Source organism: Lampetra planeri, chromosome 69 (genome assembly GCF_965212315.1).
Source record: "Lampetra planeri chromosome 69, kcLamPlan1.2.h2, whole genome shotgun sequence".
In the NCBI taxonomy this organism is placed as follows: domain Eukaryota; kingdom Metazoa; phylum Chordata; class Hyperoartia; order Petromyzontiformes; family Petromyzontidae; genus Lampetra; species Lampetra planeri.
In genome coordinates, this window is record NC_136174.1 from 1,636,712 (window position 1) to 1,660,282 (window position 23,571).

Below are 23,571 nucleotides of genomic sequence, written 5' to 3' on the forward strand. Positions count from 1 at the left end.
TATTTTTATTATTTTATTATTTTCCTTCTACGAGACTTTACCGAAAGAACCAAGAAGATGAATCCCTGCAGTCACGAAAGCTTTAAATCGAAATTCCTGTTGTTTGTTTACAAATTTCCTGTTGTTTGTTTACAAACAACAGCGACCCACGTGTGGCCGCTTCCTCAGTCAGTCTCGCTTAGTAATCGGTCTCGGTCAGACGTGCGCTCATTCGCTGTGAACTCTGTGCAGTATTTTGTATATTTTTGCATTAATTTTGCAATTAGCCATTGCCTATAATCAAGTGAAGAGTGGTAATGTTGGTGAGAAGAAGGTTTTAAAGAAAATTGAAATCGAAGTGAAGAAGGAAATTATTTAAAAGTATGAGCGTGGTGTGCATGTTAGCGATCTTGATCATACGAATATTCTCTCTCTCTCAGAATCGACCGACTGATGTAGCAGACGATACAATCATCTTGTTGAACGATTCTAAACCTTGACGCGGCAATGTTAGTTTTCTCTGTTGTTCAAAGTTTTCTCAGTGTTATTCAATGTTTTAACATTTATATTACTATTACACTGTGAATTCTATGGCATAATTAACTATTTTGGTGCTTAAAAATATTTAAAAAACTATATTTATATACAGTTCGTAGGAGTCTGAAACGGATTAATCGTATTTACATACAATCCAATGGGGAAATTAGGTTCGAGTCACGACCAAATCGGGTTGCGACCAAAGTTATGGAACTAATTATGGTCGTGACCAGAGGTTCTACTGTACGCAGGTAGCTCTGCCCACTGCTGAGGCAGCCCCACTCACTATGCAGGTACTGTGACATATAAATCAGCCCCAAGTACTGTACTGAAGAAGCTTAACTCAATTTATCACTCAGCCTTAAGATTTGCCTTGAACTGCCCATATAGGACTCACCACTGTGATCTCTAAATTGGGTCAAACTTAACATCTCTTAATGTTCGACGGCTTGTGCACCAGCTCTTATTTATTCACGAGGGCTTTACCAAATAAATGAAACTGAAAAAAGCTCTGCCCACTGCTGAGGCAGCTCCACCCACTACTCAGGTAGCTCCACCCACTACTTAGGTAGCCCCGCCCACTGCCCAGGTAGCTCCACCCACTAATCAGGTAGCCCCACCTACTACACATGTATCCCCACCCACTGCTTAGGGAGCTTCACCCACTACTCAGATAGCCCTGCACGTTTGAGCTCCTCATGAAATTAGTTCCCTGCAGCGCTTGCTCCCCCAGCCTCAATCGCTGCACCGGGGCTACTGCCACCGTCATTGTGGAGGGGTTTACGTGGAGTTGGGGTGAGAGCGGACGCTTAGAGAGTGAGTGGAGTCTCCCATGGTGACGTTTCTCACAGAAACAAGTGGGAGAGGAGTCGAGGACGGTGGAGGAGAAGAGGAAGGAGGTGGAGGAGTCCGTGAGGCGGATGGAGGCCGCTCACAGGGACGTGCAGGTACCGCGTCTGGGCCAGACTCTGTGACCCCGTGACTCCACCCCGAGTAGGGTTTGTGATGGAGGACAACTCCATTCATTAACGTGGACTTCCATTGGCTCTAAACACATTGTGGGACTAAAGACAAAACGGTTAATGCGCCTCATTAATCAGGACGAGCAAAGAGGTGGTTTTCATCTCCACTGAGAAACTGAAGCAGTGGTGTAAAATTCACATTCCCATATCTCCTACAACTTACGGTTTCAACGACTGTGAACTATTTTGATCAGATGAGGTGGTACGTACCTCTTATCCAATACTCTGGTGGCAGAGTTGGTGGATCACACACAGACTGTTGTACACCATCTTACTGAAACCAATCAGGCTTTAGGGTTTCCAGGTGGCAGTATACTGTAGCAAGTGATTTCATGATCCCCTCTCTTCATCCATACATGTGGTTTTCTCTCACATTCAAAACATTCATTTAAAGAGGAATTGACCTAACTTCCCAATTCATTAAGGCTCTACTTGTTGAAGGCAATTACAGATTTCCCTTCGCTTCGTGCAATAGTAAAAAAAGCATCATCCTGATAGCCTTGCGCAATGAGAATGGCACAAACGCTAAATGTACTGATGATGGTATTTGATTATTTCATTGCCTCACAGCCCCCGCCAGTTATGGCGAATCGTGTTGTAGTGAAAATGCATAGCAGCGTTATCAGAGGCAGAGGAAGAAGGAGGCCTCAGTGCTGCAGACACGTATCACTGTTTGGACACCTTGGAGTTGCACTCGGGTCACACCGACCTGAATGTCATTTCACAAAGGACCAGACATTTAATGAACAGAGGTGGCATTTGTTTCTCTTTGCAGGGATCTATGACAGATGAAAAGGCCTCAATCTCGGTCAGATTCACCCGCGCGAGAGCAGCGTTGGATGCGGAGGAGAAGGGGACTTTAGAGCAAGCGGAGCAGAAAGGGCTCAAGCTGCTGTCCCTGATCGAGAAGAAGATCGCTCACTACCAGCGCGACATCAGCGAGCTCCAAGCAGCAGCCACTCGCCTGCAGGCCCTAACAAAGGAGAGGGACTCGCTCGCGTTCCTGCAGGTGAGCGATGAGTCTCCAGTGTCGCTATTGGCACAGAGCCCTCTCACCAGCAGCAGCAGAGGGAGGCTCCTGAATGAGAGCTCGCATCCACTGGGCTTGAGAACAAAGCTCCACTCATGGATTCTCATCGAAGCTCCAGTGGCTGCCATTTGGAAGCCCAGCTCATATTTTATCAGTTAAATTATCTCTCCCATCATTTAACAGATTCCCATTTAGTGTGGTTCATTGTGAATATAAACTAAATGTTATTGGAATTGCACTTTTTAAATCAACCCTACAACAATGTACACGGTATTCATGATTAGCATCAGCCACTGATGGATGAAGGCCTCCCCAAACCATGATGCCGCGATGCAACAATCTACCAGTGCCTGCTCACGACCCGATGTCATTTCTGCTTCTTGCTTTGTGTACCTCCACTTGGATGCGCTACCATCATTGTTCATATTAGGTATGCTAAAATAAATAGGTCTCATACAATTATTAATGGTATAATTGTGTCTTGAACATCACTTCTACAAGACCTGCACCATGTGCATTGGTAACTCCAGAAATTACCAGTCCTAAGTTACTCTCAACACAGATCAATATCAAACGCTCTCACTCTGAAATATTTGCCCTGAAAATCAGTGTTGGTCCTCATGGGGGCAGCGAGATGTTAACTACCTCGCCTGGTATGCCGGAGGTCGTGGATTTGATCCCAAACCTGACTTCCTTATATATTTGGAGTTTTCATGTCTCTCTCCATGGTCACATGGATTTTTCTCCGGGTCCTCCAGTTTTTCACTCCACATTTGTAAACGTGCGTTTCGAGTATTGCGCTGCTATAAATTTCCACGAGATGAACGACTTCGTTGAGCTATCATTTGTGGCCAGGTAGCTTCTGAAAAAGAGCTAAATAGCTCCGTGGGCCTTACCTGGAAAAATAAAAATAGTAGTTTATGGTTGACTATCAACCGGTCTCACTGAAATATTTGCCCCGTAAGTCAGTGTTGGTGATCATAGGGTCATAAGCCAAGACTTTGGGGTTTATATTCCACGGTGTTGCAGTGGGAACTCCACTGATCACAAGGGATTGGAGATAGAATCACAGTAACGCATCTCTCTTTCTCTCCCACAGGGGCACATGGAGGAGACGTGGAGGTAAAAGACGACTTTCACTCACGACTCGACACACGACAACATGGGACTGAGTGTGGGGTGCGGGCAGTGAGACATTGGCTGTGTGTGGGCATGCTGTGTGTGGTGATGCCGTGTGATGGTGATGCTGTGTGATGGTGCTGTATGTGATGATGCTGTGTGGTGATAGTAATGCTGTGTGGTGATGCTGTGTGGTGATGATGCTGTGTGCTGTGTGATTATGCTGTGTGTGGTGATGCTGTGTGTGGTAATAGTAATTCAGTGTGATGCTGTAATTGTGAGATGAGTGATGTTTTACCTACGTGACTTTACCGAAAAAACCTAAGAATAAGAATATGAGTGATGATGCTTTGTTTGATGAGTGCCTGTGTGATGGAGCTGTGACGATCCCACGTGTGAAGATGCTGTGATGAGTGTCTATGTTATGGAGCGGTGATGATCCTGTGAATGACGATGCTCTGCGTGAGACAGCAGCCATGTCTGCTCTGCTTTCACAGGACAGGGAGGGCTACAGCAGATCCACCCTCAGCTCACAGCCAAGAGGACATTGCCTCACTGAAAGTCCTGGAGACAACTGCAGTCAAACTCCTGTGTGAGTTCTTCAGTGTGAATCGTGGGTGATGGGGCCATCTTGACAATAAATGATCCCCGTGTGTGTGCACGAGGTCGACTCAGCCTCAAATAATTACCTGGTGTTGTATAAACATCACCACTAGGGAGACAAAGGTGGTCGGGCGTGGTGCTGGCCACCCACCTCGTGTGCCATGCCAGTCTTCATAGACGCTCATGGACAGCGCTTGTCCCAATGTCTGTGAAGGCTACACAGGGGATCTTAATCTTTGTTCACATCCCATGACCCTACTGAACAGAGCCATGAGACTCAGTCTGGTGTTCTTGGGTAAATAATAAGCATTACTAGTAATTGTGATGTTGAGATGAAGTGAGTGCCTGTGAATGTGTGTGCATTTGTGCATGGGGGGAGCGGTGGCATAGTGGTTAGCACACTGCACTACGAACCCAGTTACCTGGGTTTGATTACCCGCCATGGCTAACATCAGTGGCAGGTGATATCTGATCCAGTCCTGGGCCTCTGCTAGGCAGTTTAAACCTCAAATGAGTTCCTGATGCTGGTAATGGTCATAATGATGGCGACAGTGGTCGTGATGATGGTGGTAATGATGCTGATGTTAGTGATGTGAGTGATGGAAATGGTGATAGTGTAGTCGGTTCCAATCAGACGGAGACGACGTAGTTGGAGGCACACTTATTTATTTAACACCCGGGAAATAATACAATACTAGAAGGGGTAGTGGCCCCTTCACTCGTGCTATAGGGAGGGATATCCCACTAGTACTATCCCTAGCTATCCTCGACCCAGTTCCTCCACTGGGTCCTAGGGGAGGCTAACCGATCCGGCCCTAGTTCAGCACGGATCCCGGCACTTTTAACCATCAGACCGGCTCTTACAAGAGCGTCGGCTCTGAGGCTCTTAGGGCCGCGCCGCTGGCTTTTCCTGCTCGGCCCTGACAAGGACGGCGAGCCAGGGGAGTTCCAGGCCCTATCTGCTGGTCTTCTTTTTTCACTGGTTGAAGCTTACCCACTGGGACCTCGAGCCCTCCGGCTCCCCGCCTTTTATAGCAATCGCCCCCCTAGGGGTGGGGCTGTGGGGGATCCCAGCGTAAACCGTTTGCGGACGTGGGTGTAGACACCCGTGTAGCGTGTGGGAGAAGACACCCGTGTGTGTTTGTCAGCTCCCGCTTAATACCCCTTAACACCCCTACAATAGCATTGGTGAAGGTGTTGGTCGTGGTGATGTCAGTGATGGTCGTGATGGTCATGATGGTGTCATTGGTGATAATATAGGTGGTGATGGTTGTGATGGTTTTCCTAATGGCGCTGATGGCCGTAGTGATATTGGTTATAGTGGCCATGGTAGTGATGGTGGTGATGATAGTTTTGATGGTCGTTGTGATGGTTATGATGATGTTGGTCGTGTTGGTGATGTTAGTAATAGTGATGAAGATGGTGGTGATGGGAATAGTGGTGATGGTAGTGATAGTGGTGATTGTTTGTGATGGTGCTAGTGGTGGTGATGATGGTTGTGATGTTGCTTATTGCGATAGTGATGTTGTTGATGTTCATAGTGTTGATGATGGTGGTGATGGTGGATGATGATGGTGTTCTGTAGTGATGTTGTCATCGCTGTTGTCACAGACGGTTGCTCACCGACTCTGGACACAAACTCAGCTCATGACTGTCTCCAGATCTCCTCGGATCTCAGGACGATGACGTGGACTGGTGCCTCCCAGCGTCGCCCCAATCACCCACACCGGTTTGATGCCCGTGCACAAGCCCTGTGCTGTGAGAGCTTCTCGTCAGGCCACCACTACTGGGAGGTGGACGTGGGGGATGCGTGGCGGTGGCGGGTTGGAGTCGCGTACGGGACGATCCCACGGAATGGGAGTAGTGCTCCACAGCTGCTGGGATGGAGTGACGCGTCCTGGTGTTTAGAGAAACGTAACGACAACTTATCAGTGTTTCATGGTGGAGTGAAGATTGCACTCTCAGTGAGGGGGGCCCCCTCCCCCCGCAGAATCGGATTTCACCTGCACTGGGAGGGGGGGTTCCTGGAGTTTTACCGCGCAGACTCTATGGAGGTGATTCACGAGGTTCGGCAGAGATTCTTGCAGCCTCTCTACCCTGGGATGTGGGTGGGGCGTTGGAATGATCGATTGAAGATCGTAGATCTGAGTCGTGCATCCTGAGGATGAGGAGAGATAGAAACTCAAGAAACCAAGACAGAAACTCAACAAACGGAGGGTGAGGTTGGTGAGGCGAGAATGGAGGGGAAGGTGAGGGAAGGTGACGGGTGAGCATGAAGCGTGATGGTGAAGAGTGAGGAAAGGAGAGGATGGGAAGGAGGGGGTAGAGAGGTGAAAGGGGAGGGTGAGGTGATGGGAGGGTGAGGTGATCACGGAGGGGTAGGGTGAGGGGGGAGGGTGAGGTTAAGGTTGGCGTGTGTGAGCGATGTCGCTGGTGCAGTACAAATCACAGGTTCGTGTGGCTGCTCCTTCACCTGCAGTGCACGCTCGTTTTACCATGCCTCCTCATCTCTGCAATTCACCATCATCACCATCATCAACATTATCATCATCACCCCATCATCATCACTACCATCACCACCATCACCCCATCATCATCACCATTGTCATCATCACTACCACAATCATAAGCACCATCGTCATCGTGGTGCCACGACCGCGGAGCAACTCCGCAAACGCCGCGATCCCCCCAGGCCTCCACACTAAACACACACCCCCACACAGTGCACCCACGGAGTGTGCTGACGGGGAGATTGGCCGACCCTCACAGGACAGGTTGCATTGCGGTGCCCCTAAATTGGCTTAAAATTGTATGGGCCCAGGAAGGTTCCCTGGGCCAACCGCAATGAGAAACAACTCGGAGGGGAGAACGGTGGTCGGAACATTGAGGGAGAAAAGCGCGGGAGCCCTTCCAGACAAAGGAGCCATGGGGGTCGCCGCCGCCCACCCCACTGCCGTAGCACTCGAAGGGCACATACCCAATGGGTCGAGGTGTAATGGAAAATAACGCTCCAGGTGAGAATGGGGCATCAGTTTAAAATTATACAGGTCGAAACAATGTTCCACACTGCCCACCAGGGATTTATTGTCTGTCTGTCTGTCTGACTGTCTGTCTGTCGTGCATGAATAAATATATAACATAAACAGCTCTTTGATTGGTGGAGACCTACTGCCGGGTACGGAGAGGGGAGGTGCCTAAGGGAGGGAGGGTCAGGGGAGGGGCCTAAGGAAGGGGGGAGTCAGGAGAGGGGCCTGAGGGGGGGGGGGGTCAGCGGAAGGGCCTGAGGGAGGGGGGGTCAGGGGAGGGGCCTATGGGGGGGGGGGTCAGGGGAGGGGCCTAAGGATATGGGGGGTGGGTGTTTAGGGGAGGGGCCTAAGGGAAGGGGGGTCAGGGGAGGGGCCTAAGGGAGGGGGGTCAGGGGAGGGGCCTAAGGGAGGGGGGGGGCGATAGTTAAGGGGGCTGTCTGCCTGGCTACCTAAAGTCAAGTTATTTTTTATACATACAGGTAGGAACAACAGGTTCCACACTGCCCACCAGGGATTATTTGTCTGTCTGTCTGTCGTGCATCTTATCGCTGCGTTAACTCTCCCATGCCACTCGAGGCCATCTTGGTGCCAGTCCTTTCCCACCCCACCACCTCTGTGCTCTCTCCCTCCCCCACCGATGGTGCTTCAAACAATGGCGAATAGGCTTCAACCTAAATATTAAGAGTCTTCTATTAAGAGTCTTCAAGGTGGTACGTGACTCCACAGATATTTGCTTTATCACTAAAAACACCATGAGTATATTGATACGCTTTTTTCTCGTATCTCTTGACGCAGAATAAGCTGCCTATGCGCATATAATATCGTATTGTAAGTTAGAGTACTGGCGAAGCGTACTCAATGTTTTGTATCTCCTGCACTTTTATTATCGATTTGTACCGTTTGCTTATGGAATATTGTATTGATTCATAAGTCATGGAATCTATAATCTTTTACGATTTGAGTGCTTTATTAAACTGCTTGGCGCATGGCACGCATTTTTACAGACGCATGTTGCAATGTCATTGTTCTGATCATTATAGATACAATATTAACAATATAATAAACGTACACCACTTGGTCAAGCCACTGCTAGATGAAGGCCTAACCACGCCATGTTAGTCATTGAGCTTGTTTTGACCATACTTCACTCCGGTCAGTGGGTGTGGTGAACATTGGTAATGGTTTTTTTAATAGGCTTTTGTGCATGCAATTATCGTAAAACCCTTAAAATTCAATGAACATGCCTAACTGGGCATGTGTGCATGGTGGCAAAGGCTGCCTATGGCCATGTTTACGATTCAACTGGAGTCTTCCCCCACTCCCAGCACACTTTCCAGTTATTCAATTAATTGTGATTGATTTACAGTCATGATTTCATTATTTTTATTTCATTTTGACCATCTCTATTTTAATTCATAATGTTATTTTTGGTTACTTTACTTTATCCTCAATGCAACATTGCAAAAATGCTAGTAGAGTTTTAATTAGGCTTGGCCAAGACCCGTCGTGGCTAAAAGGGATAATAGCAAGTGGACAGAACTTGGAATGGAATGTCAACCGATGGAGAAAACACGTGTGAGAAAATAACCACCACAGAGATGAAGCAATGAGATCATCTCATGCGCATGAGCTGGGTGGATCGCAGGATCATGAGGAATGGTGACAATATCGGGGAAAATATTGGGGAACCTTTTCTCCCAGCAGTCGATTGAGCATGGCTGATCATGATGATGATGAACATTGGCATGTAATGTACATGCATTGTAAATAACTTAATCTCACGTGCATTGTTTATTTGTCAGGAGCATAATCAATTTCAGTTGATTAATATATTTTATGTGCCTACTCAACGCTTTGGATAGTTGCTACATTTATGGGTAAGACACGAGGTTGCCATTTATTAATTTGAAAAAAATAACCCGTAAAAACAAAGTTTTTCACTATAAATCCTTTATATGCGTGGCATCGGTTTGATTTTATTATTCATTTCTGTTTTTCTTGAGTAAGAGTTTCATTTTTATCACATTGGTATTTTAAATTAAATATGAGGAAAGTCGTATATAAGGACATTGGTCTTTGAAACGGGCGGCTAGAGTAATCTCGTCCTCTGGTTTGAGATGGCTGCCACCTATGGGTCAGATGATTGCCTGCCACCATTAAGAAATTGGTAATTAAATATAAAAAAAAATTCTTCCTAAAAAGTGTAACATTTTGGATACAAAATTTCACGAAAATAAATTGTCACGTACAACGAGTCTGTGTGCAAAATGTCAGCTCGATTGGATCACGGGAAGTGGGTTAAAAAACGACCGAAAGATTTGCACGGTCGTAAGCGCGCAAGCAAGCAAGCAAGTGAACTTAATATAAAGGATTTAAAAAATAGGGCTGGTGGAACCAGGTGCTTCCTACCAGTATAACCCTATATGAACGATACCTGAGGGTGAATTTGTGTTGATTTCAGGAACTTGCTATTTGTATAACTAGCGATGCACACAGTGATCAAATGGTTTACTTAAAATTTTGGAGATGAAAACCAATGCTTAAAAGTATCCAAAAAACTTTTTTTATTTCCGAATTAAATATTTCCAAGAATAAATAAATTGGGAAAGCATCATAGTATCCATCCACATGTATGCTTGTTATTTCTATTTCTTTCAAAGAAATACATTTTGCTTGGACTCTGTGCAGACTCGATGTGTACAGGGCCCAGGGCCAACAGGAGAGTGAGTGGGGTGACGAGGGAGAGGAAGAAGCTGATGACGAAGTTTCACCCCGTATCGAGGTGGAACTGCGCTAGGGGTCGGCACGGTTTGAACCGACTCAAACTGGTTTCAAATTGAGCAATCCAAACCAAACCAGCGACAACTGAACCAAACCAAACCAAAACCAAACCAAACTAAGCTAAACCAAACCTCTTAAGTTGGCTTGAACCAAACTAGTTTGAGCCGGTTCCACCCTGTCCGAGCCAAACCGAGTCGGTTTTCGTAGCCCCAAACCAAACCGAACCAGTTCAAACAGAGCCAAACCAAACCGATTTGGTTCGGTTCAAACCGCGGTTTGGTGGTTTGAGCCAAACCGTGCCGACCCCTAAACTGCGCCCAGATAGAACCACCATGGGGATGTAGCTCAGTGGTAGAGCGCACGCTTCACATTTGAGGCGCCGGGTTCAATCAAAGTTGTAGTACATAAGAGTTAACATGTTTATGGCATTCATATTATTATTTTTTTCGGTCAAGAAACGTAGAAGGGAAATAATAAAATAATAAAAATATCAAACAATAAAAATATCACGACGTTTCGACTGCAACACAAGCAATCATCATCAAGTGTGAAATCAAAATATTGATAGAAATTAGCAAGATAATTATAATTGAAACCGTCGGATGGACTTCCAAATTTGAGCAGTGCGTGGAGGAAGCCGAGAGAAAAGTGTTGTGACCTGCCGAGTGGTGGTCGAACGGAGTGGGTGAGAAGAAAATCAGTCTGGAGTCCTCATCGCTGATGGATAACTCAACGAGTGGAATTATACAGGTAGGAACAACAGTTTCACACTGCCCACCAGGGATTATTTGTCTGTCGTGCTTGGCCCCTCCCGAACATGTACGTTCAGGGATTGGTTGAAGTGCATCACGTGACCGCGAGCTTTCTGTTGTGCATGAATGTGCTGTCCAACCAAGTTCCTACCTGCCCACTCCGAAGGAACGTGTTTTAAACTGCAGGAGTCCAGTCGGGGTCACGGGGTCAGCGAGTTACTGCGTCACTGTATAGTGTAGTGTATAGTGTAGTGTGTAGTATATAGTAGTGTAGTGTATAGTAGTGTATAGTGTAGTGTATAGCAGTGCATAGTGTAGTGTATAGTAGTGTATAGTGTAGTGTATAGTAGTGTATAGTGTAGTGTATAGTAGTATATAGTGTAGTGTATAGTGTAGTGTGTAGTGTATAGTATAGTGTAGTGTATAGTGGTGTATAGTGTAGTGTATAGTAGTGTGTAGTGTATAGTGTAGTGTATAGTGTAGTGTATAGTAGTGTATAGTGTAGTGTATAGTAGTGTAGTGTATAGTGTAGTGTATAGTATAGTGTAGTGTATAGTATAGTGTGTAGTGTAGTGCATAGTGTAGTGTATAGTGTAGTGTATAGTAGGGTAGTGTAGTGTATAGTGTAGTGTATAGTGTAGTGTATAGTGTAGTGTATAGTGTAGTGTATAGTGTAGTGTATAGTGTAGTGTATAGTGTAATATAGTGTAGTGTATAGTGTAGTGTATAGTAGTGTATAGTTTATAGTGTAGTGTATAGTGTAGTGTATAGTAGTGTATAGTGTAGTGTATTGTAGTGTATAGTGTAGTGTATAGTTGTGTGTAGTGTAGTGTATAGTAGTGTAGTGTATAGTAGTGTAGTGTATAGTGTAGTAGTGTATAGTGTAGTAGTGTATAGTTTAGTAGTGTATAGTGTAGTGCAGGGGTCGGCAACCTACGGCTCCGGAGCCGCATGCGGCTCTTTACGGGCTGCTTCTGGACGATATGTACGTATGTACAGTATGTACTCAGATGCATTGCGGCTCTTGAAATACTGAATTTTGTACCGAATTGGAAAGAAATGGCTCTTCTTGTTATTTTGGTTGCCGACCCCTGGTGTAGTGTATAGTGTAGTGTATATTATTGTATAGTGTAGTGTATAGTTAGGCCTCGGCAAGGTAAGGTCAATTACCTTTTTTACCGGGTAAAAGGGTAAAGGTAAAGGGTAGGGTAAAGGTAGCGCGAATAATTACCCGGTAAATACAGTAGCTTGTTTACCGCTAAAAGCTCCGTGGCGCAGTCCGTGGCGTCCATTTTAAATTGCGATAATTGATGTCGGACCAGATGGAGACGGTCCACGTTCTTGAGGTCGAGGTACTAGAGGACGATGCAACGGCATTTTTAGGGTTGCTGCGAACAGCAATCGAAAGAGGCAGCGGCATGCGTTCCCGTGGGAGCACACGCACGATTGGATGGAGGGTGATCCCCAAGTGGTTTTCCACCCACACGAACGCGTCGGGGTGGAAAGCCCACCTCAAGAAGCACAACGTGCTCGCCCCAGGCAGCGAGGTCGGGACGTCGGCGTCGGCTGCCTGAAGGTTCCGTCTAACTGGGCCGGAGCGGCGCAGGATCTTATTGCCTGTCGTTCGTCCGAGGGCGATGGCAATGACGAACTTGATCAGGTTGTTGATGAGATCGCCATCGACCAAGACGACTGGGACGAGGAGGTTGTGGAGGACGGTGTCGTCGACAGCCTCAACGCCCGATTCGAGAGTATTCTATATGTATGAAGCGCTCTACCTAGCATTTATCGTTATCAACCTTTTTCATGTGTTGTACCCCAGTAATTTCCCTGTAATAGGGTAATTTGTATGGGATAAGGGTAAAAGGTAGGGTAAAGGTAGGCTCGTTGCTTTTTACCTTTTACCTTACCTTCTAAAGGGTAAAAGGTAGGGTAGAGCGATTGTATTGTGGTTAGGTAAAAGGTAGGGTAAAGGTAGTCTTGTTTTTTTTACCGTTCAACTTTTACCTTACCTTGCCGAGGGCTAGTCACAACGGATGGATCGCCAAATTTAACTGGAAAAAATGTTGAGCTGCTGAAAAGAATTCAGGATAAAGTGAAAGAGGAAAACCCTGTCCAGGATCTTATTTCCTTCATCCATCAGGAATCCCTGTGTAAGTCTGTATTGCAGCTTAATCATGTCGTGAATCCAGTCGTAAAAGTTGTGAAGTTTATACGAGCAAGGGGACTTCAGCACCGTCAGTTTATTACCTTCCTGGAGGAAACTGATGAGGATCATCAGGACTTGCTGTACCACTCTCGTGTCCGCTGGTTAAGTTTGGAGAAAGAGTTACAACGAGTGTGGGAGCTGAAAGAGGACATTGCATTTTTGGAGTTGATGGGGAAATCTGACGAATTTTCTGAGCTAAGCAACAAGAACTGGCTTAGTGACTTTGCGTTTGCTGTGGACATATTTTCACACATGAATGAGCTGAATGTGAAACTGCAGGGGAAAGATCAGTTTGTTCACGACATGTACAAACATGTGAAAGCCTTCAAATCCAAGCTCACTTTGTTCTCCGGACAAATTGCGAACAAATCTTTCGCTCATTTCCCCACACTGTAGTGAATAGTGTAGTGTACAGTGTAGTGTATAGTGTAGTATATAGTGTACTGTACAGTGTAGTGTATAGTGTAGTGTACAGTGTAGTGTACATTGCAGTGTATAGTGTAGTGTGTAGTGTATAGTGTAGTGTATAGTAATGTAGTGTTTTGTGTAGTGTATAGTGTAGTGTAGTGTGTAGTGTAGTGTGTATAGTGTAGTGTAGTGTGTATAGTGTAGTGTATAGTGTAGTGTATAGTGTACGGTGTAGTGTATAGTAGTGTATAGTGTAGTGTATAGTAGTGTAGTGTATTATAGTGTAGTGTAGTGTATGGTGTAGTATATAGTGTAGTGTATAGTAGAGTGTAGTGTATAGTAGAGTGTATAGTGTAGTGTATAGTGTAGTGTATAGTAGTGTATAGTGTAGTGTATAGTGTAGTGTATAGTAGTCTATAATAGTGTATTGTGTATTGTATAGTGTAGAGTATAGTAGTGTAGTGTATTGTGTCACATGGTACAAATAAGTGGCAAAAGAAAATACACCTGCATAGGGAAAGCAGATGATTAAAATTTAGAAACACCTGCAGCAAACAAAGTGTCTATCACCACCAGAGACTAGAGGGTGAATGAAGGAAGACCCCAGGCCTCTCCGCTCTTGAACTCCAGCCAGCAGGGAACGAGAGCGGTACCCAGAAACCGGCCACGCTTCCAGCTTGGACACCCGGTGGGGAGCAGGGAAGGGGCAGAGGAGCACAAGGAGGCTGCCTTTGACACCTTCCTATGGTAGAAAGGAGCCAGCAGGCGCCAGATCGCTTCCTCTACTCTGACGACAACGGTGTCAGGCTTGCGGTGGAGCCCGAGTGGCCTGCTGAGGTGCCATCTGTTGAGGAAGTACTGAAGGCGATCCAGAGTCTGAGACCAGGACAGGCACCGGGCAGAGATGATCTCCCAACCGAAATGCTAAGGGAGGGTGGCGTTTGTGCACAGACTGCCCTACAAGACATAACAATAGTCTGCAACACTGGACGGGTTCCGCAGGATTGGAAGGATACCCTGGTGGTCCCCTTCTTTAAGGGGGACCGCACAGACTGTAACAACTACAGGGGCATCTCACTACTTAGTGTGCCGGGAAAAGTCCTGGCAAGGATTAGTCAAAATCGCCATGTTAGGCACGCGGCTTTCTAGGCAGGAGAGGTTTGTGGAGCCCTAATGCCGTTTCAGGAAAGGGCGGTCCTGCACATGCCATATTTTCTGTCCGTCTGCTACAGCAGAGGTGTAGGGAATTCCAACAAGACCTACAACTCTGCTTTATTGACCTGGTCAAGGCCTATGAAACCATCAGTAGGCCTGGGCTCTGGGTTGTTCTTCGTGCTTTCGGAGTCCCTGACCTTCTGCTCACGATCATTAAGGACCTTCATGATGGTGAGCGGGCCCGGGAAAACTACGTGGCCGGGAGTCAGAGCCTTTTCCTGTACACCTTGGGATGCGACAGGGATGTCCTTTTGCTCCCACATTATTTAACATCTATTTTGACCACGTAGTTCGTGAAGCCTTCAATAGCTGTACCGGAGGAATTTCCATCTGGTCCAGATATAATGGGAGGCTGATCGATGCCCGGGTGTGGTCAAGGGATGACTCCCTATTACTCAACCATGTTACGTATACCGATGATCTGGTGAATGCTGCTCAATCAGAGGAAGAGTTGGAGGCGCTGCTGCTGAAACTGGAACTTGCCACCGGGAGTTGGGGCCTTACCATCAGCCCCACCAAAACTAAGTATTTTGTACCATCGGACACTCCACCCCCACAACTCCCAATTGGTGATGGGGCAGTTGTGGAGAGAGTGTAGAGTTTCATATACCTCGGCAGTGTGCTCATGACTGGCTCCGGTTTAACATCAGAGGTCTCCGAATCAGTCGAGCGGCATTATCTTTTCATTGGTTGCATAACGCTGTGTGGGAGCTAACTTCAGTTCAGTTCATTGATTAGGTATAGCCCTGCGAGCCATTCGGCTCTTGAATCGGATGCAACCGCAACAAATAAAAACATGAACAAGAAACATCTGAAAGTGACTACGTGCAATAGAAAAATCCAGGAAAAAACAGCATAGTCTTCCAGATAAAGCACCGTATATCAATGCTGTGTGAAAAAATCCCGATGGGATGCAAGTCAAACAATAACAACCATAAGACGATTTAGATTATCAGTATAACTCTTTACTACAACAAACAAATATGGCTAATCCAGAACCTTTTCGAAATCACCAAAATATAGCTACAAAAACAATGTAACAGTGATCATAGGAACTGTGATTCCAATTTAAAATAAACGATACACATAACATGTACGAGCAAACTTTGCAACCATAGCTGGCTGCATGAATCACTGCATAACAGCAGGAGTATCAGTAGGAATATCAAAAATTTTCAATGTATCTTTAAAGATTAGCACACTATAATCAAAACACAAGATGTTACTTTGCAGCGGTCATCCGGAGCGATACATTTGATTTCAGGCCACTGAATTGCAGTGGCAGCTAGGGTTGTACAACTCCTCTAGAGAAGTTTTGAGTGAAGATCTCATAGGTAGTGATTCAAGTTGCAGTTTATTGGCAATAGCATTCCAGACCCTGGGGCTTTAATAGCAAAGGCCCTTGCTCCAGTATTTGTACGGCAATAGGGAATGTGAAGCTGGTAAATGAGCGAAGACCTTAGGTCAAATTTGTTCTTTGAAACAGAGAGGAGATCCAGCAGGTAGTCTGCGGATTTTTTGTCGTCATACGCATCATGAGATGCGGCGTCTTTTCATAGACAAGCAGTACATTGCACACCATTTGGGTGGCAAAACGTCGTCTTCCTCATGCTCAAATTTCCCTGATGATGCATATTACGACCAACGAAGGTGGCGTCTCTCGCTCCGCATGAAGCTTCAGGTCTTCTCGGCCACAGTCATTCCCTCCCTTCTCTATGCTTGCGAAACGTGGACCCCCCTGATGGAGCATCTTCGCCGGTTGGAAACATTTAGGCTGGCCTGCCTACGATCCATCCTGGGTTTAACCAGGCTGGATTGTGTGAGCTCACAAATCCTTGAAAGATCTGGACAAGGCCCCATCGTTGAGCTTCTCCGGCAGGCAAGGCTGCGTTGGCTGGGTCATGTAGCCCGCATGCCCAGCCACCGCATGCTTAAACAGCTTTTGTTCGGCCGAATCGATGGGGCTAAATGGGTGCGGCACGGGCTAGAGAAGAGATGGAGTGATGTGGTACAGGAGGATGTGGAACTGAGTGGACTTGCCAATGACTGGAACCAGCTGTGTCAAGATCGGCCTCTGTGGAGGAGGCTCGTGAAGGACGCTACTGGGCAGTTGGAGGCAGTCGCCCTCCAACAACAACGGAGGGCGGAGGAGTGACGCTCACAACAACAAGCGGAGCGCCGGGTGGCTAAAGCACAACAAGTTGGCACAGTAGCGGGCACATGTGGTGCATCAGCCAGTCATCTCAGTCAGTCGACCTGTGGCATCTGGGTCTGCGCCGTGACCTCCTGCCAACGGGCGTTCGACACTTCACGTGGTAGCTTCAAGGTGCACATGGCCTGGCACAAGCGTCGTGGTGACGTCACCGCCACTTAGTGGCGAATGGCGGTTGTTGTTGTTGATAGTGATGATGATGGGGTGATGATGATGTTGGTGATGGTGACGATGGTGCTGATGGTGAATCGCAGGGATGAGGAGGCTTGGTGACGTGAGCACTCACTGCAGGCAAAGGAGCGGCCACACGAACCTGCGATTTGAACTGCACCGGCGACACCTCTCATGTCCGCCAACCTGAACCTCACTCTCCCCCCTCACCCTACCCCTCCATGCTCACCTCTCCCTTCCCTCAATTTTCACCTCATCCTCCCCTCACCCTCACCATGTTTGTTTGTTGTAGTACAGAGTAAGACTGATGGCCTTAATCTAAGTTGTCTTGTCGTTGTTGTTGGTTGTTTGACTTGCATCCCACTGGGATTTTTGCACACAGCGTTGGTGTACGGTGATTTTTTTCTGCAATATTTTGCTATCTTTTCTTGTATTTCTGTTTGTACTCAGTCAAATATAGTCACTTTAAGATGTTTTTGTTCATTTTTTTGGTTTTTTGTTTGTTGCGGTTGCACCCGATTCAAGAGCCGAATGGCTCACAGGGCTACGCATAATAAATGAACTTGAACCTAACCTCACCCTCCGTTCCACCTTTCCCTCACTCTCACTTCACCCTCTCCTCACCATCCCCCCTCTCGACCGTTTCTTGGGTTTCTGTCTCTCCTCATCCTCAGGATGCACGACTCAGATCCACGATCTTCAATGGTTGATTATAATTATTCACCCACATCCCAGGGTAGAGAGGCTGCGAGAATCTCTGCCGAACCTCGTGGATCACCTCCATGGAGTCGGCGCGGTAAAACGCCAGGAGCCCCCCCTCCCAGTGCAGGTGAAGCCCGATTCTGCGGGGGGAGAGGGCCCCCCTCACCGACAGTGCAGTCTTCACTCCACCATGAACCACTAAGAAGTTGTCGCCACTTCTCTCTAAACACCAGGATGCGTCGTTCCCTCCCAGCTGCTGTGCATCACCAGTCCCTTTCCGTGGGATCGTCCCGTACGCGACTCCAACCCGACACCGCCGCGCGTCCCCCACGTCCACCTCCCAGTAGTGGTGGCCTGACGAGAAGCTCTCACAGCACAGGGCTTGTGGATAGTCATCAAAGCGGTGTGGGTGATCGGGGCGACCCTGGGAGGCATGGACTGCTGTCATCGTCCTGAGATCCGAGGAGATCTGGAGGTAGTTATAAGCTGAGTTTGTGTCCAGAGTCGGTGAGCGTCCATCTGTGACAACAGCGATCGCAACATCACTACAGAACACCATCATTTACCATCACCACCATCAACATCACCAACCATCATGTTCACCATCAACAATAGCATCACAAACATCACCATTACCACCATCATCAACATCACTATCGCAATAAGCAACATCACCATTACCATCACCACTATCCCCATCACCATCTTCATCACTATCACCAACACGACCAGCATCATAACCATCACAACGACCATCAAAATCATCATCACCATCACTACCATGATCACCATAACCAATATTATCACTACTACCATCAGCAAAACCATCACAACCATCACCACCTATATTATCACCAATGTCACCTTCTTTATTATCACCACGACCAACACCATCACCATTCCCATCACTCACATTATCACTAACAGCATCATTACCACCACCATCATCATGACGACTATCACCATCATTATGACCATTACCAGCATCAGGAACTCATTTGAGGTTGAAACTGCCTAGTAGAGACCCAGGACTTGATAAGCTATCACCTGCCACTGATGTTAGCTATGGCGGGTAATCAAACCCAGGTAACTGGGTTCGTAGTGCAGTGTGCTAACCACTAAACCACCGCTCCCCCCCCACACACACATGCATATACATTCACAGGCACAAACTGCATCTCAACATCACAATTACCCCTGATTCTTAATGCTGATTATTTACCCAAGAACACCACACTGAGTCTCGTGGCTGTGTTCAGTAGGGTCCTGGAATGGGCTGTGAACAAAAACAAAGATCCTCTGTGTAGCCTCAACAGACGATTGGGGCAAGTGCTGCTAGCGAGTGTCTATGAATACCGGCAAGGCACACGAGGAGGTGGGTGGCCAGCACCACGCCTGGCCACCTTTGTCTCTCTAGTGGTGATTTTACACACAAAACTAAGTAAGCATTTCAAGCTGAGTCGACCTCGTGCACACACACATGGTGATCATTTATCGTGAAGATGGCCCCATCACCCATGGTTCACACTGAAGAACTCACACAGGAGTTTGGTCACAGTTCCCTCGGTGCCTTTAAGCGAGGTAATGTCCTCTTGGCTGGGAGCTGAGGGTGAATCTGCTGTAGCCCGCCCTATCCTGTGAAAGCAGATAAGACACAGCCATCACTCACAGGATCATCACAGCTCCATCACATACACAATCATCACACAAAGCATTACGACTCACATCACAATCATTCACAGCATAACCACACAGCATCATCACACACACAGCATCCCCACACACAGCCAGTGTCTCACTGCCCGTGCCTCGCACTCAGTCCCATGTTGTCGTGTGTCGAGTCGTGAGTGATAGTGATCTTTTACCTGCACGTCTCCTCCAGGTGCCCCTATGGGAGAGAGAAAGAGAGAGGTGCATGACTGTGACTCTGCCTCCATTCCCATGGGATCAGTGGATTTCCCACTGCAACACCGCAGGTGGAATATACACCACAAAGTCTTGGCTTATGACCTCATGAGCACCAACACTGACTTACAATGTAAGGATCGGGCAGAAGCTCAGGCCGTGCGTGACAAAGCGCAGTCGATGTGAAAACCTCATTCAGGAGCCTCAACTCTGACGCTGCCAAGAGCTCTGTACAAATAGCGACACTGGAGACTCATCGCTCACCTGCAGGAACGCGAGCGAGTCCCTCTCCTGTGCTAGGCCCTCCAGACGAGCGGCTGCTGCCTGGAGCTCGCCAATCTCGCGCTGGTAGTGAGCGATGTTCTTCTCGATCTGGGTCAGCAGCTCGCGCTCCTTCTTGGATGCACGAGCCAGAGCCGCCTTCTCTTCCTCGTCCAGAGCTGCTCTCATGTGGGCGAACTCGCCATTGATTCGCTGCCTCACCCCGGTCATCGATCCCTGCCAGGGCGTGTGATTTATTTTTATTAAATAATTCACGAAGGAGTTAATCTCGCAATGGTTGATCTATGTCTTAGGGAGGTGGCGTTTACACCACTCTTTCCTGAATCATAAATGTACAAGCGAATGTGCCCACACAACGCAAACTATGGGCAATAAAGTAAACCTATAAAAACACGTAGATATACCTTGCGATCCATAGATATACATAGAGACTCAGATGTAGAGACCCATAGAGAAATACAGACACATGAAGACAAATAGAGATGCATATAGACCCATTTGAGTCAATATAGGGCAGTGTGACTGTGGTCTTACAACCCAAACTATGGGCTGAATACTAAACCCATGGAGACACTCATAGATACATAGAGACCCATCGAGACCCATAGAGATGCATTAACATAAATCCACAGTATTGCCACTGTGGCCATGCAACCCACACTATGGGAGACGTTATGACCTGTAACCCCGATGATCTGATGGAGGATGAACCCCTCCTGTGCATCCCAGCCTCAGTAGCCAATAAACAATGCAATTGTCATCTATCATAACCTTGCAAATTACACAGGACTCAATCGCAAACAGTACATGACAAATATGAGAAAAATAAGGAATTTTAATAATAATAATTAAATATGAACCCCATATTTTTGAAGAGTTGCGCAAGGTGTGTGTAATGCGAGCAGAGTGACAAAGCAAAAGGTCATAATTGAAGATGCCTGATCAGCAACGCCTCCAAGCTGTATTACTACCACAAAACAAGCCCAGCTGGGACTGGACACGAGAGCTGGGTTTCGTGACTGGGCAGTGATAAGATCGGTGCACCGGTGAGAACTGGACATGCAATTTGGTAACCGTACCTCGAAGTGTCTCTGTGCTGTCGAATACGCCTTTTAAATTAAAATGAACTTTAAAGCTCACATAGCCAATTTCAATATACTGAATGGGAGTGTACTACGTGAATAGGTTACGTGAATATGCACATCGTATAAAGCACACTGCGTGCATTCAGTGTATTGTGCGGTTGTGGCTTTACAGATATTACTCATTACTGATGTTTGCCATCGCAGGGAGTTGATTTCCGGTGACTTTGGTTCATAGCACAATGCGATACATATTGTAAACATATATATTACGTGAACCCTGCCACCAATGTACTGGATAACAGGTATGCACTACCTCATCTGGCCAGAATAGACATATATAACAGAAGATGAAATGGCAGTTCACACGGGGATATTGGTCCCTCATCCTAAGAATGTAGAATTTCTACCACTGATTCAGTTCCTCATTGGAGATGAGAACCACTTATTTGCTTGTCTGGGTATTGATGCGCATTGACCGTTGTGTCTTTAGTCCCACGATGTGTTCAGAGCCTATGGAAGTCAACGTGAATGAATGGAGTTGTCTTCTATCACAAACCCTACTCAGAGTGGAGTTACGAGGTCACAGGGTCCGGTCCAGACGCGGTACCTGCACGTCCCTGTGAGCGGCCTCCATCCGCTTCACGGACTCCTCCGCCTCCCTCCTCTTCTCCTCCACCGCCCGCGTCTCCTCTCCCACTTGTTTCTGTGAGAGACGTCACCAGGGGAGACTCCACTCACTCTCTGAGCGCCCCCTCTCACCTCCGCTCCACGCGAACCCCTCCACAGTGACGGTTCCATCTCCAGGCTGCTGCGACCCTGTGCAGCAATGGAGGTTGGGGGGGCGAGCGCTGCAGGAAACCGATTTCACGAGGAGCTCAAACGCCTCCTGCAGCATTTTGCGTTTAGTTTTCATTCCCCTGCACCTCCGATAAGCACGGTTGGTTACGTTTCGTGCGAAAGAAGTTCAGCATACGTATAGCTGGGCTCGGATAGCATGCGCAGCAGCCTAAACCTGTGGACCCAATCACGCTCCACTGCTACTTGAGCAGTGGGTGAGGCTACCTGAGCAGTGGGTGGAAAAGGCGCCGCGAAATGTTAATCTGCCTTGCCTGGTATATAGGAAGTCGTGGTTTCGATCCCACCGACACCTGTATATGTGGAGTTCTCCCCATGGTCGCATGGATTTTTGTCCAGGACCTCCGGTTTTTCCTCTACATTTAGAAACGTGCGTTTAGAGTATTTGGCTGCTATGAATTTCGACTTGATAAGCCACTTCTTGGAGCTGTCATTTGTTGCCAGGTTTGGTTCTGAAAAAGAGATTCATAGCACTGTGCGCTTCACCTGGTAAAATAAAAAATAGTTTTAGTTTAGTTTGACATGGCACAAGGAGGGACTTCCATGTCTCTGTTGAGTGTCGGAGAAATTCGGTGAAGAGAATCTTGATGAAAATATAAAAACCATCACGAAATACTTGTTCTGTCAAAATCACGCAATATTTCTGGAACACTGGGAGTCCAGTGACCCGGTAGCTGCTGTAGAGTGCGGCGCTAAACTGGCACAGACCGGCACGAGGCTACCAAGCGGTGAGCACTGCGACTCACGCAGTCCCAGTCGTTTTACATTTCGTTTACATTTTAGGGAATGCTCCTCTCTACCACAAATCACTTCATGTATAGAAACCACGGTCTATGCACTTTCGTCGTTTTGAGAAAACATTGTACGCATTAAAGTCCTTCGTTTTTAGAAAATATACTAAGAGCACATTTAGAAATTTGCCAAAAAACAGGATTGATTATAACTTTCTGTTGTATTATTTCTTATATTAAATTAAAGTTGTTAAAATGTGAATGAACAAAGGCCAGCTGAGAAAGGAATGATATTTAGTTGGATGTTATTGTTCAGTTTCTACTGGAAAAAGGTGAATTCACGCAGCAGAGGCTACCGCTCACACACGCAGACCGTCTCACCTCCCGTTTCTTGTGCTCATCATCCAGCGTAGCCACATCGTGACCCTTGTGGTCTCCTGCGATGGTGCAGGTTGTGCAGACCAAGCTCTCGTCCTGTCGGCAGTAAAACTTGATCTCATCTCGGTGCGTCTTGCATTTGCGTTCTTCAGGATTCGTACCTGGATCCACCAGAATGTGGCTACTTAACTTCGCGTTCTCCTGATGAGGCTTTACATGAGTCGCACAGTAGGATATATCACACTTGAGGCAGGTGTTGGAGGCAGCAGTTGTGCCATCGTTGCAAAAGTCACACAAGACCACGGTGGCCATTTTGTCTGCGGCACTACGCTGATCCACCAGGTTGGTGAGCGTCACACTCTTGTTCAGCTTGGGCCTCTGAGGGAAGGTCACTCGGCACTGCGGGCAGGAGAAGAACTCCGCTGTATCCCAGGCGCCCTCCACGCACTTGAGGCAGAACGAGTGGCCGCAGCTGAGCGTGCAGGGGCAGCGGAAGGCGTCCAGGCAGATGGGGCAGGTCAACTCCCCTCAGGCAGTCGCTGTCTGTAGCTCAGGCAGTCTCTGACTGT

At 47.2% G+C, this 23,571-nt stretch overlaps 2 protein-coding genes across 3 annotated transcripts in view; one reads left to right on the plus strand and one right to left on the minus strand.

Annotated features, from left to right (window-relative positions):
- The window catches only part of LOC144737446 (E3 ubiquitin/ISG15 ligase TRIM25-like), a 227,628-nt gene that overhangs the window by 6,670 nt on the left and 197,387 nt on the right, over nucleotides 1–23,571 (plus strand). The window contains exons 2-6 of one of the 2 annotated variants that reach the window (XM_078620155.1): nucleotides 1,368–1,463; nucleotides 2,314–2,547; nucleotides 3,668–3,690; nucleotides 4,185–4,279; nucleotides 5,902–6,589. The exons of the other annotated variant lie outside the window; for it this stretch is intronic. Of the exons in view, the coding sequence (XP_078476281.1) occupies nucleotides 1,368–1,463; nucleotides 2,314–2,547; nucleotides 3,668–3,690; nucleotides 4,185–4,279; nucleotides 5,902–6,452 (999 nt within the window). The 3' untranslated portion in view covers nucleotides 6,453–6,589. Of the gene's footprint in view, nucleotides 1–1,367; nucleotides 1,464–2,313; nucleotides 2,548–3,667; nucleotides 3,691–4,184; nucleotides 4,280–5,901; nucleotides 6,590–23,571 lie in introns of those variants that run through there. 2 annotated transcript variants of the gene reach the window in all.
- Nucleotides 15,625–23,524, minus strand: LOC144737468 (tripartite motif-containing protein 16-like). The gene is made up of 6 exons (XM_078620186.1): nucleotides 23,006–23,524; nucleotides 21,646–21,741; nucleotides 19,936–20,169; nucleotides 19,632–19,654; nucleotides 19,307–19,401; nucleotides 15,625–18,285 (listed from the first exon to the last, which is right to left on the minus strand). The coding sequence occupies exons 1-6, from the start codon at nucleotides 23,312–23,314 to the stop codon at nucleotides 17,735–17,737; spliced, it is 1,308 nt and encodes a 435-aa protein (XP_078476312.1). The 5' UTR covers nucleotides 23,315–23,524; the 3' UTR covers nucleotides 15,625–17,734.

What these genes read in the sequence shown, in the direction of transcription:
- LOC144737468 (XM_078620186.1), bottom strand. Translation starts at nt 23,314, where the DNA reads ATGGCCACCGTGGTCTTGTGTGACTTTTGCAACGATGGCACAACTGCT. An exon ending in CCGCTCACAGGGACGTGCAG is followed by an intron (nt 20,170 to 21,645) that starts GTACCGCGTCTG and finishes ACGCCCTGGCAG; the next exon opens with GGATCGATGACCGGGGTGAG. An exon ending in CACCTGGAGGAGACGTGCAG is followed by an intron (nt 19,402 to 19,631) that starts GTAAAAGATCAC and finishes CTGCTTTCACAG; the next exon opens with GATAGGGCGGGCTACAGCAG.